Source organism: Bos indicus, chromosome 10 (genome assembly GCF_029378745.1).
Source record: "Bos indicus isolate NIAB-ARS_2022 breed Sahiwal x Tharparkar chromosome 10, NIAB-ARS_B.indTharparkar_mat_pri_1.0, whole genome shotgun sequence".
NCBI classification, from domain to species: Eukaryota; Metazoa; Chordata; class Mammalia; order Artiodactyla; family Bovidae; genus Bos; species Bos indicus.
In genome coordinates, this window is record NC_091769.1 from 37156184 (window position 1) to 37169243 (window position 13060).

Consider the following 13060-nt stretch of genomic DNA (forward strand, 5'->3'; position numbering starts at 1 on the left):
AAGGATCCTTGAGGGAAGGGCTCTGGCAGATTCCACACTGGGTGGAACAGAACCAGGAGGCCATCAGGGGATCAAACCTGGCCTCGCTTCTGCTAATTATGTCATCTCTGGCAAGTTGCTTACCCTCTCTGGGCTTCAAATTAAGAAAAAAGGCACTCCCACTTACCTCTCAGGCATAGAGGTAGTAGATGTTAAACACCAAAGGATGCACTGAACGCTGGCAGCTGGGGGCCCAGGAAACCAGTGCCCCGCCCCTCCCCCCCCCCCACTCCCCCCGGACCTACCTGTCCAGCTGCTCAGGGTGCCCCGCCAGCTCCCAGTCTGTCCTGCAGATGGCGCTGCAGACAGGGTCTCTCCTGCAGTTAGCCTGCCACCCAGACAGTAATGCGTCAAAATCTGCCTCCCACGTGTGTGGGGACCCCTGCTTCCAGCCCCCTCAGCTGCTCCCGGAGGCCGTGCCTGTCCCAGGCCCGGCCCGGGTCTCTACCCCGACAGGGCCCTCACCTTAAGGAAAAAGTGTGTTTTCCATCATGGTGATCTCCCGGCTTCTCACGCTGCACTCCTACGAGGTCGAGGGAGGCTGTAGAAGCCGTGTTCTGAGGAGAGATTGTGTGTGTGGCAGGGGGTGTCACTGTCTCTGCTTTTCCCTGGGGGCCCTTTGTCCTCTGCCTACCCACCCACGCTCCTCCTGGAGCAGGCTCAGCTGCCCCCCAGGGTCCCAGGGCAGCCATGCGGCAGGCTCAGGCTGGGCCGTGGAGGGAGGTGGTGAGGCCACAGCAGCCTCACCTGAACCTGAGTGTGTGTCCAGAGGCTCCCAGGGAGGGAACTGGACTGAACCATGGTGCCTACGGGCAAGGGGGAGCCGGGGGTCGTCCAGGGAAACCAGAGGGAGGAGGAAGGGCCCGCACCCTGCTGGGTGAGGACAGAAACTGCGACGTGGTCCGGAGGAGCCAGACGGTCCTAAGTTGGGGGAGGTGGGCGCCAGCCCCCTGGCCCTCAACCCTTGCGTGGCTCTTGCGGGGCAGCTGCTGCAGAAGCAATCTCCGGGTACTCACCTGCCTTCTCCCAGGCAGGAGCTGCTGCTTAAGTTCCAAAATTCCCTCCGTGGTGGGGACACCCTTTGCATCCTGAAAATGCAAGAAGGGGCCTGGGAAACATCAAGACCAGCACAGACGACGGGTCCCCCTCTGGAAAGTGGATGAGGCACCTAACCGTCTCCGACCTCCTCATCCCTGGAGACAGACCCCCTGGTGTTGCAGTGCTGGCTCAGGCTGTGGACTCCTTACCCCCAGGGTCCCCGCTGTGCACTCCGGGGAGACGGCGGTGAAGCGTATGCAAGACTCAATGGGGACAGATGGCTGCTGGTCCCCTGTCTCAGTCAGCTGTGCTCTGGGCCACCAGCTTCTCAAGGGTTTCAGCCCCTTCACCTGCTGCTTCTGTTCCACCTTGGGGAGGGGAGCAGCCAGATGAGTCAGACCAGGCTCTGGGGGCTCCACACCCCAGCCTCTCCTCCCCACATCCCTCCCACCCAGACAGAGCGCCTGTCTCCTCACTGTTCTTCATCTCTTCAAGCTCAGAAGTCCACACTGTGCACCAGCCCACCCAGATGTGGGGTGACAGGACCTTGCAGCTGGCAAGGGAAAGAACAGGGCTTTCCCCAAGGCTCAAATACTGGCTCAGTGCCTGGGGGGATCCCAACCCTCAGGCTGAGACAGGACACCCCTGTCTCCCAGTGCCCCCTCACCCCAACCTCTGCTCACCTCTGCCTCCTGCTGCAGCCGGGCAAACTTCTCTTCCTGGGAGGCCAGCAGCTTCTCTAAGTCCTTGTGTCTGCAGAGCAGCAACTCCACATCAGACAGGGAGTGCTGGGGAGAAGCAAGCCAGGGTGAGGCCCCACCCATGGGGGTGCAGAGAGCTGGTCCCTCAAAACCAGCCCTGGGGTCCAGGGAGAGGAACAGCAGGCTGTAGCTGCCAGATGGTGCGGCCAGCTAAGGGGCAGGGCCTTGGCTCACCCCGCAGTTGGGGTCCAGCAGGAGGCCCTCCCGGCAGGCCAGCCAGGCCTCGGCCTGGTCCAGCTCTTGCCGCAGCTTCTGTAGACGCCAGCTCTCCTCACAGCGTTCCCGGCGCAGGGCCCAGGCCTCTCTGAGTGCCCTCAGCTGCCTGTCCAGATCCTGCAGACACCCAGTTACCTGGTGGGAGAGGGTGTTGTGGGTGAGATGCCTACAGGGTGGGGCCAGGCTGGAGTGCCCAGCATAAGTGTTGAGGGAAGACCGTGAGGTCCAGACCCTCCTGGTCTCTGCCCCCCTCTATCTGCCCACTGCCTGGCCTTCTCCTCCTGCTCAGGGATTCCGAGGCCTGGGGTAATGGGGCTGTGTGCCCAGCTCAGCTCCAGACCCGTAGCCATGCTCGCACCTCCAGGGACATGCAGTGGCCACTGTCCACCAGCCGCTGCCCTTCCTGCTGTACGTTCTGGGCTTGAAGGCAGTACTCTTTGATTTCTCTCCCCAGCTCCTCATGCAGTGCCAGGAGGCCCTCAGCCCGAGCTATATCCCCAGCCAGCTCCTCCGAGGACACCAGGGCCTGCTTCTCCGTGGCCCATGCTCTGCGGAGTGAGGAGGGGAAGCTGCTGTCAGGGCCAGGGGTGCAGACTGGGGTTGGGGGCAGGGCATGAGCTGCACCAGGGGATGAGGTGACCCCCACCCTGCAGGGCAGAGTTGAGCCAATGACCGGATGCCACCTACAGCAATTCCCGACAGCGTCCGAGGAAGGCATGGCCCTCGGCAGCCTTCTCCAGCTGCCGATCTTGCTCATGGACCTTTGCGTTCAGGGTGGCCCAGGCCTCCTGCACCCCGGCCAGCTGCTTGGCCAGGCCCTCCTGAGCTGCAGGGTAGAGCTGGCCCAGGCGGCAGGCCTCCGTCTGCACCTGTGCCACCTCCTTTTCCATCGCTGCCAGTTCCCTCTGCTGCCAGAACACAGAATCAGCCTCATCCCCCCATAACCTGATGACCACTCCTCTTCAGGAAGCACCCATCTTCGCTGAGGAGTCAGGCTCTGCTTCCGGATGGACAGCTCCCCGACCTGGGTAAGCAGGCCCTCCCTTTCCTTCCCAACTCTGGGGTCCCCCTACACAGGGAAAGAGGTCAGGTGGGCAGGCCCTGGGGGTGGACCCTCACCTCCAGACATCTGTGCTGTTGCTGCAGAGTCTGCACTGATGACAGGCTTAGGTTGAAGGCATCTCTAGCTACCAGGGTGGCCTTCTTTTGCATCCGGGCCTGGAGCTCAGCTGCTACCTGCTCCAAGCCTCGGACCTCACGGGCGGCAGCTAGGTTCTGGGAGAAGAGGGAGGGACCCTGGGAAGAGGCAGGGTCCTCTCTCCCTGGAGATGTGGCCTCCTGGGCCACTTTTTAAACAAGGAGGTCCATGGGGCTTGGTGATGCATTCATGACCACCGGGCACAGAAAATGTCCCAATATGGCCCCTGATCAATGAGCGCATAATGTTACTGATGATGGGGTAGGGCCCTGGGGGCGTTCTGTGGGAACAGGGTCTTCAGTGCCCAGTTCATGAGCCAGGTTGGAGGACAGGGGACTAGGAATCAGGTGGAAATGAGCCCACGGTGGGGAGGAGGGTGGTTTGGGGGACCTGGCTGAGATGAAGAGGGTTGCCTTAGGAGTCTGCCCAGCCAGGACCCTGAGTGACAGCATCGCCAGGATGCGGGCTCTGTCAGGGCCTCGGGGACCCGGGCTGCCTGCCTAGAAACCGCCAGCTGTGCCTGAGAGCGAAGGCTATGGAGGAGCGCTGAGATTTCCTTGGCGCCCGAATCCGCTCAGAACGTCTAGATGAGGAGAGGGAAGTGGTGGCGAAATCTTGCCCAGTTAGTCTGTGTCTTAATAAACCTGAAGTCTGCGCTTAGAGGGAGCTTAGAGGGGGTCAAGAGCTGGCCAGACAGGCTTCCTGTTTCTCCTTGGAGGTGTGAACTATACCAGGAAGAACCAAATCAGTGGAGAAACTCAGAGAGGGCTGAAGGTGGAAGACTGAGACTTGATCTGCTTGGCACTAGGAGTTAGAGGCGTGCACACACACACAGAGTTACAGGCAGCCACCTCCCTCCACACACAGATAGACATGCACACACACACCTGGGGTGGCTGCCTGGCCCAGGAAGAAGGCACAGATGTCCCTGCCCCTTGTCTGCCCCGACCAGGCCCAGGGGCACCTACCTGTGTGCGGGCTTTCACTGCCTGATCCAGCCTCTCCCAAGAGGCCTCAATGCGACTCCTCTGTGCTTGAATCTGAGGAGAGCACCTGGGTGCTGCTCGTTCCAGGGAGCCTGCCCGCTCCCTCAGGGCCTGCACCCTAGCCTGCCCCAGGCTCTGGACATCCTTCCTGAAAGCATCGAACTTCTCTTCCAGCAGCTGCAGGGTACAGGACCAGGGAGGTCAGTCTGGAGGTGGTGTCCAGCAGCCCTCAAAGCTGGCAAAGAGCTTGGCAGTATCCGCCACTTCTGATATCCCTTGGCCCTGCCCTTAGAACTGCCGGGCATCCTCCCAGAGCCCAGAGACCCCTCACTTCCCATGTGCCTCCCAACCCCACTCTGCCCTTGCAAGCCACTCAATCTCCTCTCCTCCAGGTTCGCTCAGGAGTGACTCACCTTGACAGCCTCTAGGTCCTGCCCGTAGTCCTGGGACTCGGCAGTGGCCACTTTGCTGGCCAGCCAGGCATCCAGGAGCAGGGCTTCCCGCTCCAGCTGGTGGAGCTGCAGCTGCTCCTTCAGGCCTTGCCCCCTACTCTCCACTCTCTGCAGCAGCCCTGAGTGGGCGTCCCTCACCGCATGCATCTGGGCAAGCACCTTGGGGCTGCAGCAGGAAGGACAAGCCCCCTGGAGCTCTTAGGCCTCACACCTCCTTGGGGGGGGTCCCTCCCTGCTCCTCCCTGCTCCTCCCTGCTCCTCCCTCCTGGGCCTGGCTCCAGCGCACCTTTCTGGGTTCTGCCCACTCTCAAGGAGGGCTGCTGTCTGCTGCAGCCTCTCAATGCGCGTGGTAAATCCCTCCAGGTCCCTCCTGGTGGCCTCCAGCTGCCGTAGGAAAGCCTGCGTGGCCTCGGCACTCTGACCCATATCCTCGATGTCCAGGCCACAGCCCCGTTCTTCCAGCCAGGATTCTGCCTCCAGGAGCTGGGGTGACAGCACAGTTTTCCCTAGGCGGTGCCCTCCAGGACTCACATCTTTGAGTTCATGGCCTCAAGAATTAGAGCAGTGAGTGGTTCCCAGCCTGGCTGATCAGAACCATCAGAGAGCTTGAACAACTCGCTCTGCCTCTCTCCCCCCCCCGTAAGATTCTGATTTGGTCTGGAATGGAGCTGAGTGTCAGCACTGTTTCCAAGTTCCAGGTGATACAGATGTAGAGCCTTGATTGAGAATCGCTGGTTTAGACAAAATAGCAAAACCAAACCAAACCAAAGCCAGTGGGCTCATTTTCTGGGAAACATGCTGAAGGAAGACCTCTTAGTGGAGGCGACAGAAAATGCACAGAGAGCCTGGAGCCCCACCTGGGGGTGACCTTCCAGGCCTGCCTACACTCTGGGTGCCCTCATGCCCACCCTCTCGTGCCCTGCAGCATCCCTTACCTCCGTCAGGAAGTACTGGGCTTCCTGAGCCTGCTGTAGCCGCCGACGCCTCTGTGCAGCCTCTGCCCGCAGGCGGCCCATGGCGTCCTCCAGCTGCTGCACTCGGGCAGCCACATCGCGGGCAGCAAAGTGCCCAGCCTGTACCAGCTTGCGCCCTGTGCCCACCACCGCCCGGGTTAGAGCCTCGTGGCTGCTCATCTCACTCTCCAGGCTCTGTGGAGTCAGAGGAAGATGGCATGGGACATGCTCCTGGGTGCTCCTTGGGGGACCTGGGAGTTATGTCCAAAGCCCAGTGGGACCCCACAGATTCCCCCAGACAGAACCCTGCCTCCTGACCAACAAAGAATCCTAGGACCCCCAGAACCTCCCGGAGGCAGAAGCTCCCAGAACCAGAGGTGACTGTGGGCACAGTCCCTGTCCCTCTAGGCCCACACCTGGTGCTTCTCCTGCAGGCGCCGCAGGGCACTTGGGCTCTGGCCACAGTCCCGGGCGGCCACCAGGAGCAGCTTCTCCTGCACCCAGGCCATCTCCTCGTCTGCGTCCCTGAAGAACTGCAGCAGCAGGCTCCGGGCCTCCAGGGCTGTCCTGCGCTCCTGCAGGGGCGCCCGCAGGCTCTCGAACCTGCAGCGGTGGAGGGCGGGCCAGCGGCAGGTGGGACCCCGGTTGTCAGGATCTGGGGCCAGACTGTGACCTGCACATCACTCACTCACTCTGTCCCTCGCCATGGGCTGGGCAGGCCCTGAGGAGCTGGGCTGGGGGACAGGGAGGAGGGGTGGGTGTTACCTCTGAAGCAGCCGCTGGGCCTGCTCTTCCACGTCTCGGGCCAGGCAGTGACCTTCCTGGACACAGGCCTGGGCCTGGGCTTGGCCCAGCAGGGCCTGTGCCCGCCCGACCTGCCTGTCCACTGCTGCCTCCAGCTCCCCCTGATCCCCCAGGAGCTCATCCAGCCCAGGCTGGTCCTGGCCCCCGATGGGGACTCTCAGCTTGAGCTCCACAGGCTCCAGCCAGCTCTCCAGTTCCTCCATGCTCCGTCGCAGACGCAGGGCCTGGGGCAGAATGCGAGTGTGAAGAGGAGAGGCCAAGAGCTGTACCCAGCCCACTCCACCACACAGCCTCACCTCACGGGCCTCCTGTAGCTTGGCTGCCCTCCTCTGGCTCTGGGCCTGCAGCTCCTCCCAGAGCTTTCTCAGCTCCTGCAGCCGCTCCTGGATGGTCTCTGAGGCCAAGTGGCCATCCTGTAGCAGCCTCTGCCCCTCCTACAGCCACAACATAGAACATACCTCGTGGACTCAGGACTGCTGGTCTCAGGGCTCTGGGGTTGCCTTCAGCTACCAGTCCCACCGTTTCAGAGTCTGCGTGCTAGCTGTGTGATCTCAGGCAAATTCTTAACCTCTCTGAGCTCATTTTCCTTATCCATATAATGGTGATAATAATGGGTATTTTGTTTAAATGGGATCAAACATTTCACATACTTGGCAGGGCACTTAATATCAGAGGGAGGCAATCTGGGACCAGGTCGTGCCCTTTGTAGGTGGAAGAGGGTAAATTTAAAAGGTGCTATGCTTTGACTCGGAGAAGGCAATGACAACCCACTCCAGTACTCTTGCCTGGAAAATCCCATGGAGCCTGGTAGGCTGCAGTCCATGGGGTGGCTAGGAGTCAGACACGACTGACTTTCACTTTTCACTTTCATGCATTGGAGAAGGAAATGGCAGCCCACTCCAGTGTTCTTGCCTGGAGAATCCCAGGGACAGGGGAGCCTGGTGGGCTGCTGTCTCTGGGGTCGCACAGAGTTGGACACGACTGAAGCTACTTAGCAGCAGCAGCATGCTTTGACTCCTACACCCAAAGGACAGCTGGCTGTGCCCTGACTCTCCGTCCTCTGACATCTTTCCAAGAGTTTTAAAAACTATCATGCCAAAACGCAGTCCTTAAAATTCTTGAAAAGGCAATATTTTTGGAGAGGGGGTGCCCCAGGGAAGCCACTATCCGTTGGTGCCTTGCATGGCATCTGTATACAATGCACTCGAAGGTCGGCCACCCCAGCTGTGACTCAGGGCCAGCTGCCAGGGCTCTGTGGGGTCAGCTCCTTCTCTGGCCTGTAGCCGGTCCCCAGTGCCCAGGGCCTCACCATCTGCAGCCTCTGTTGGTGGTGTGCACGGGTGTCCAGCTCCGCCTGGAGATGCTGTTGTTGCTGCAACTGGGCCTGCAGGTCCACTGGGTCCCACCAGCCCTCTTCCAGGGCCACCAGGTTCTTCTCCCTCAGCCAGGCGGCCATCTGGGCACACAGGGAGGATGAGGCTCTGCTGCCTAGGGCTCTCCTCCTCTCTAACCCCTGGGATGTCCTGAAGAAGGGTGGCTTTCCTCTGGGCAAGCCCTTCCCCTCATCACAGTTGCTCCCCGCCATGGCCCACCTCACAGGAGTCCTGCAGGAAAGACTGCAGTTGCCTGAGCTCCTCCAGCTGGCAGCAACGGGTCCTGGCTCGCTCCAGGAGTGCCTCTTTCCTGCAGAACGAGGGTCTCAGGGGCCTCGGGTGTGCTTGCTGGGTCCCGGAGCTGCTACATGTGTGTGTATGTGCACGTATACACACACACATGCACAAGTGTGCCCTTCCATTTCAGGACAGCCCTTTTCCCCATTTTTTAAAATCTGATTTTTAAAAATTGGAGGATAATAGCTTTACAATGTTGTGTTAGTTTCTGCTGTATGTGAATGTTGTATGTATACATGTATGTATGTATACATGTGTATGCGTATATCCCCTCCTTCTTGAGCTTCCTTCCCATTCCCCAACCCCAGCCCACTAGGTCATCACAGGGCACTGAGCTGAGCTCCCTGTGCTTTCCAGAAGCTTCCCACTAGCTCTCTACGTTACACATGGTGGTGTATATATGTCAACGCTACTCTCTCAGTTTGTCCCAGCCTTCCCTTCCCTCCCCGTGTCCACTAGGCCATTCTATATGTCTGTGTCTCTATTCCTGCCCTGAAAATAGGTTCATAAGTATGCATTAATACATGAAATGTTTCTTTTTCTGACTTACTTCACTCTGACTCTAGGTCCATCCAGTTTTATTACTTTTTATGGCCGAGTAATATTCCACTGTATATACATGTACCACACCTTCTCAATCCATTCATCTGTTGATGGACATTCAGGTTACTTCCATACCAGGACAGCCTTTCTTGTCCTTTCTTGTGTATCAATTTACCCTGACTCTGGGATTTCGTTTAAAATTTAGAGACACGCTCTACTTCCCCTTATTAATGCTATGAGCTGAATCGTGTCCTCCAGACTCCTATGTTGAAGTCCTAATCCCCAGTACCTCAGAATATGACTGTTTTTGAAGAAAGGCCTTTAAAGAAGTAATTAAATTATACAAGGTTATTTGTATATGACACCAATATGACTGGTGTCCTTATAAGCAGAGATTAGGACACAGACATTTACAGAGTGTGTGATGACAAGGAGAGGCCTCAGGAGAAACCAGTGCTGCCAGTATCTTAATCTTGGATTTTTGGCCTCTGGAAATATAACCAAATTTCTGTTGTTTAGGCCTCTAGTCTGTGGTATTTTGTTATGGCAGCCTCACAAACTAATCCAGTGTCTAAACCACTTTTTGATCATATACTGCTATTAGTAAGAATTTTTTGGTATGTATTTGTATGCATACATATATGTGTGTGTGTGTGCACACACATATACATGCTGATTTATATATGTGTATACCCCTGGGCCAATATAGTAAGTCCATTACCATATGAACAAAAATAGCAGTTAGGAATGAGATCTATTAGAGAGATAGGAAATGAAGTTCTAATACCCCCAGTCACCCCACCAGGGTCCATACATGCCTCCCACCAGCAGAGTCCCCACGCTGGTGTGAGTGTGAACACTTGTCTCTTCCTGCTGGGGTTGCCAAAAGGTGTAAGGGGGATAGGAGAGATGTAGAGAATCTTGGTGGAATGAAAACAGCCCCCTAGAGGATATGGAAGACTTAAAGGGAGGGGTTTGGGTGGCCCTGCCCTGGGGGGTGCAGGTGGGCCTGCCAGGAACCATCCAAGGAGACTGGGCGGGGAGTGTTGACAGAGACCAGCAAACCAATATTTTCCATCTGTCAGTCAACGACCTTGGGTACCCAGGTGAGGTCCATGTGCAGGGGAGAGGAGGGGAGAGGTCACCAGCGCAGGAACCACAACACTGTGGGCCCTAGTGGGCTCTTTGGGAAGGATAGAGACCCCTGCTGATCTGGGATCAAGATTTCCCATATCTGCCTTGGTCTAAAGTCTGAGGGGCTGGACAGGCCACTGAACCATATAGGCTCTTATGAGGAAAACAAGCAGAGATTGGAGCCTCATAGCCATGTGGGCTTCAGTTACACGGGCATAAGAAATCTGCCAACCTGCCTGTGTGCCAGGACATCAAGGGTCCCTTCCCCATCCTGAGCACAACCCTGAGAGGCGGTATTGTTATCCCCTCACTGTAGACAGGAGACTAGTAAGGAATGGGTTCCAAGACCCACCGTGAGCGGGCTGCACAGAACCTCAGCAGTGTCTGGCTCACTGCTGCGCTCTCTGTGGCCTCTTCGTGAGGCTGTCTCTCTCTCAGTTTCTCAAGCCTGTGCTTCTTTGTAGAAGTCACCTTTATCTTAGCAGATGGACCGTGTGCTGTTTGATTCCATAACAGGCTGACACACTGCAGGGTCGGGACAATGGGGCCCCAGCACCTGAATTCAGGCCTTGGGAAAGGCTGGGGGAGCCCAGGCTAAGGGGAGAAGGGCAGGGGAAGAGCCTGATGCCTGTGCCAGCCCACCAACCACAGCCTCTTCAGCCAGGGCCAGAGGTACCTCAGAAGCATGGCCTGGCACCGACTCAGCGTGCCCTGGGCCTCGGGGTGTCCGCCCTGGAGCAGGCTGCGGCTGGCGGCTTCCAGCGCGCTCATCTTCTCCGCCTGACCCTCCAGGTCCTGCTCACGCACCCTGTGCTTCCACAGCAGGGTCTCCACGTTGGCCAAGCAGTCCTGGGAGGCGATACTGTCTACAGGGCTGCCCTCCCAGTCCCCAGCTACCTGCTTTCCTATCAAACACATCCCCCCAGTCCCTCCAGGCTATATCTGACTTTAGATTCTCAACCGGGAAAGGTATGAGGGAGAGGGGTCAAGTGTTAGAATTTCCAGGGCTTGAGGGCTGGGAGCTGCCCTTGGACTGGAAATCTCAGGCAGCAGTGGCCGGTTTGATCCCTAACGCTGCTCTGGCAAACCCTCCCTCACTCCTGCTGGCACCTACCCCCAGACCCTCACTGGCTGGGCAGGCTTCCAGGCTGGAGAGCCAACTTTCCATCTGCTCCACAGAGCTCAGAATCCGCTGTCGAGAAAGGAAAAGGCAGGAGAACGTAAGTAGAGGGTCCAGTCACGGCAGGTAGGTTGACTCTGTGGGTGGCCCAGTGGGAAGCCAGGACTGGGGCCTGGCTCAACAGAAGGGGTCACAGCAGGCAAGGTTTGCAGTGGGTGAGGTGAGTGGTGGGTGGTGGGAAAGGCCCCTGGCACAGCAGCCTCTCTGGCTTTGGCTTTGACCAGGGGCAGTGGGTTTAGTACACGCACCAGTGGTGGGGGTGGGATGGAGGCTGCCTACCTGTAGTTCCAGGGCCTGATGCAGGTGGAGCTGGTGCTCATGCCAGGCCCCTTCCAGACTGTTCAGCTCCTGATTAAAATCAGCCAAGGCCTGGCGAATGTTGGGGGTGGATGGGTGCCCCGCAGCAAGCAGTTGCTGCCCTGTGCGCTGGGCCAGGCTGATGCTGTCCATTCGGGAATCCAGCTCAGCCTGTAAGAGGACTGGGCTCAGATCCCAGAGGCTGAGGCTCCCTGAGTGGGAGGGAAGAGGGCCAAGGGGAAGGAGGAGAGGTGGGGAAGACAACTGAGGGGGCAGGATGGACGAGGGGAAAGGCAGAGGCAGCCGACACAGAAAGAACCCAAGACAAAATTGTGGTCACAATAAGGGGGAGGAGGCCAGAGAGGAGATGAGATCCGGGAAAGGCCCCAGGGTCTGGGCTGCTCACTTTGAGTTCCTGGTGTTCCTCCAACATGTGCTGGGCCTCCACAAGGCTGCCGGGGCTTCTCCGGGAGTCCAACTGAGCTCGCAGCCTCTGGGCCCAGACCAGCAGTTCCCGAAGCACTGCCTGCAGCTCCTGAGCTTGCTGCAAGGCGTCCAGCGACTCCTTCCTGCCCACAGGACCCATCAGCTAGTCCCAGAGCCTCCCAGCCCTTTTGCCCCCGTGCCCACCAGTGCTTCTGTCCCTGAAACGCTTCAGCCAAAAAAAGGTCGGAGGGTTGGGAATTAATAGGCTGGTGATACCGATTGTTATTAAGGGCAGAGAAAGACTCTTAGGGGAAGGCTGGGGATTGAGATGCTGCAGGGGCTGGCTCAGCAAGAGGTGAGGGAAAGAGACCCTAGGTTTGTACCACTTCTGGATCCTGCTCTGGAGCTGCCGCCAGCTGTCCATCATCTCCTGCTGCTGGTGGCTGAGGCCGTGGGCCACCTCAGGGCTTCTCTGGCAGACTCGGCCTGCTTCACGATCTAGAGGCTGTGCAGGAAGCCAGGGTCAGGGGCTGGGGCCAGGAGGCAGGGGGTGCTCAGGGGAGCCCAGCCTGCATCTGAGAGGACCTGGCTGTCTCTTGAGGTCCTGACAGCTCACCCCTCCCCCCCATCCATGGTGCCCAAGGTCCTTTGGATGCTGTACCCTGGGCCTGGGCCCTCCCCCGACTCCCCAGCTGCACACCTCCACCTGGGCCTGGAGGAGGCCCATTTCCTGCTCCAGCTCCTTGTGTTTCTGCTTCAGCCTCTGCACATTGTCCAGATCTTTCCCACAGTCCAGGGCCTGGACCAGGGCGGCCTGGGGAGGAAGGGGGTGTTACTATTGGCCTTTGCTCCAGCCCCTTCCTTGTGGCAGAGGGGTCGCTGGCTACAGGGTTTCTGTGTGGAAAGCAAGCGGCCAGCCTGATTCCCTTCTCAGTGCCTGGCATGGGCTGGAGCAGGCCGCTGGCCCTGACCAGGTGTCCTTCCTGCTGTGAAGGAGGAAGGTTCCCAGGAGGCACTTGGGTCTGGAGGTTCCCAGCGGCAAGAACCTCTATGGTGTGGAGCCTCCACATGCACTCTCACTTGACCCTCATTCCTTCACAGGGAACCGAGACGGACCAGCCTGGCTGTGTAGGAACCAGACGGGCAGTAAGAACAGATCTCTCTGCATGCCCAGACCAGGGCACCACCTTTTTAACACAGTGCTTCTCAGGCTGTGTACAATTTTCCCGCCTCTGCCAGCGTCTTGGCCAGGCGCCCATGGGTCAGCTGACACATAGCCCAGCAAACCTCCTGCGGGTTCTGGCTTTGCTCAGGGACTTCAGAGGACACATGGGGAGGAGGGGTTGCTCCAGCCTCTGGACTC

General features: G+C 58.5%; 1 protein-coding gene across 1 annotated transcript in view; it reads right to left on the minus strand.

The window, feature by feature from the left end:
* Positions 1–13060, minus strand: part of SPTBN5 (spectrin beta, non-erythrocytic 5) — a 53466-nt gene that overhangs the window by 2494 nt on the left and 37912 nt on the right. Inside the window, exons 43-66 of the mRNA XM_070797331.1 lie at positions 12398–12511; positions 12081–12202; positions 11678–11840; positions 11254–11442; positions 10909–10986; positions 10471–10643; positions 8040–8130; positions 7757–7903; positions 6744–6881; positions 6409–6671; positions 6060–6246; positions 5626–5838; positions 4977–5173; positions 4652–4856; positions 4221–4415; positions 3174–3329; positions 2742–2959; positions 2413–2602; positions 2013–2189; positions 1761–1865; positions 1287–1445; positions 1056–1127; positions 505–596; positions 285–367 (exon numbers count right to left, since the gene is read on the minus strand). Of these exons, the coding sequence (XP_070653432.1) occupies positions 285–367; positions 505–596; positions 1056–1127; positions 1287–1445; positions 1761–1865; positions 2013–2189; positions 2413–2602; positions 2742–2959; positions 3174–3329; positions 4221–4415; positions 4652–4856; positions 4977–5173; positions 5626–5838; positions 6060–6246; positions 6409–6671; positions 6744–6881; positions 7757–7903; positions 8040–8130; positions 10471–10643; positions 10909–10986; positions 11254–11442; positions 11678–11840; positions 12081–12202; positions 12398–12511 (3727 nt within the window). The remainder of the gene's footprint in view (positions 1–284; positions 368–504; positions 597–1055; positions 1128–1286; positions 1446–1760; positions 1866–2012; positions 2190–2412; positions 2603–2741; positions 2960–3173; positions 3330–4220; positions 4416–4651; positions 4857–4976; positions 5174–5625; positions 5839–6059; positions 6247–6408; positions 6672–6743; positions 6882–7756; positions 7904–8039; positions 8131–10470; positions 10644–10908; positions 10987–11253; positions 11443–11677; positions 11841–12080; positions 12203–12397; positions 12512–13060) is intronic.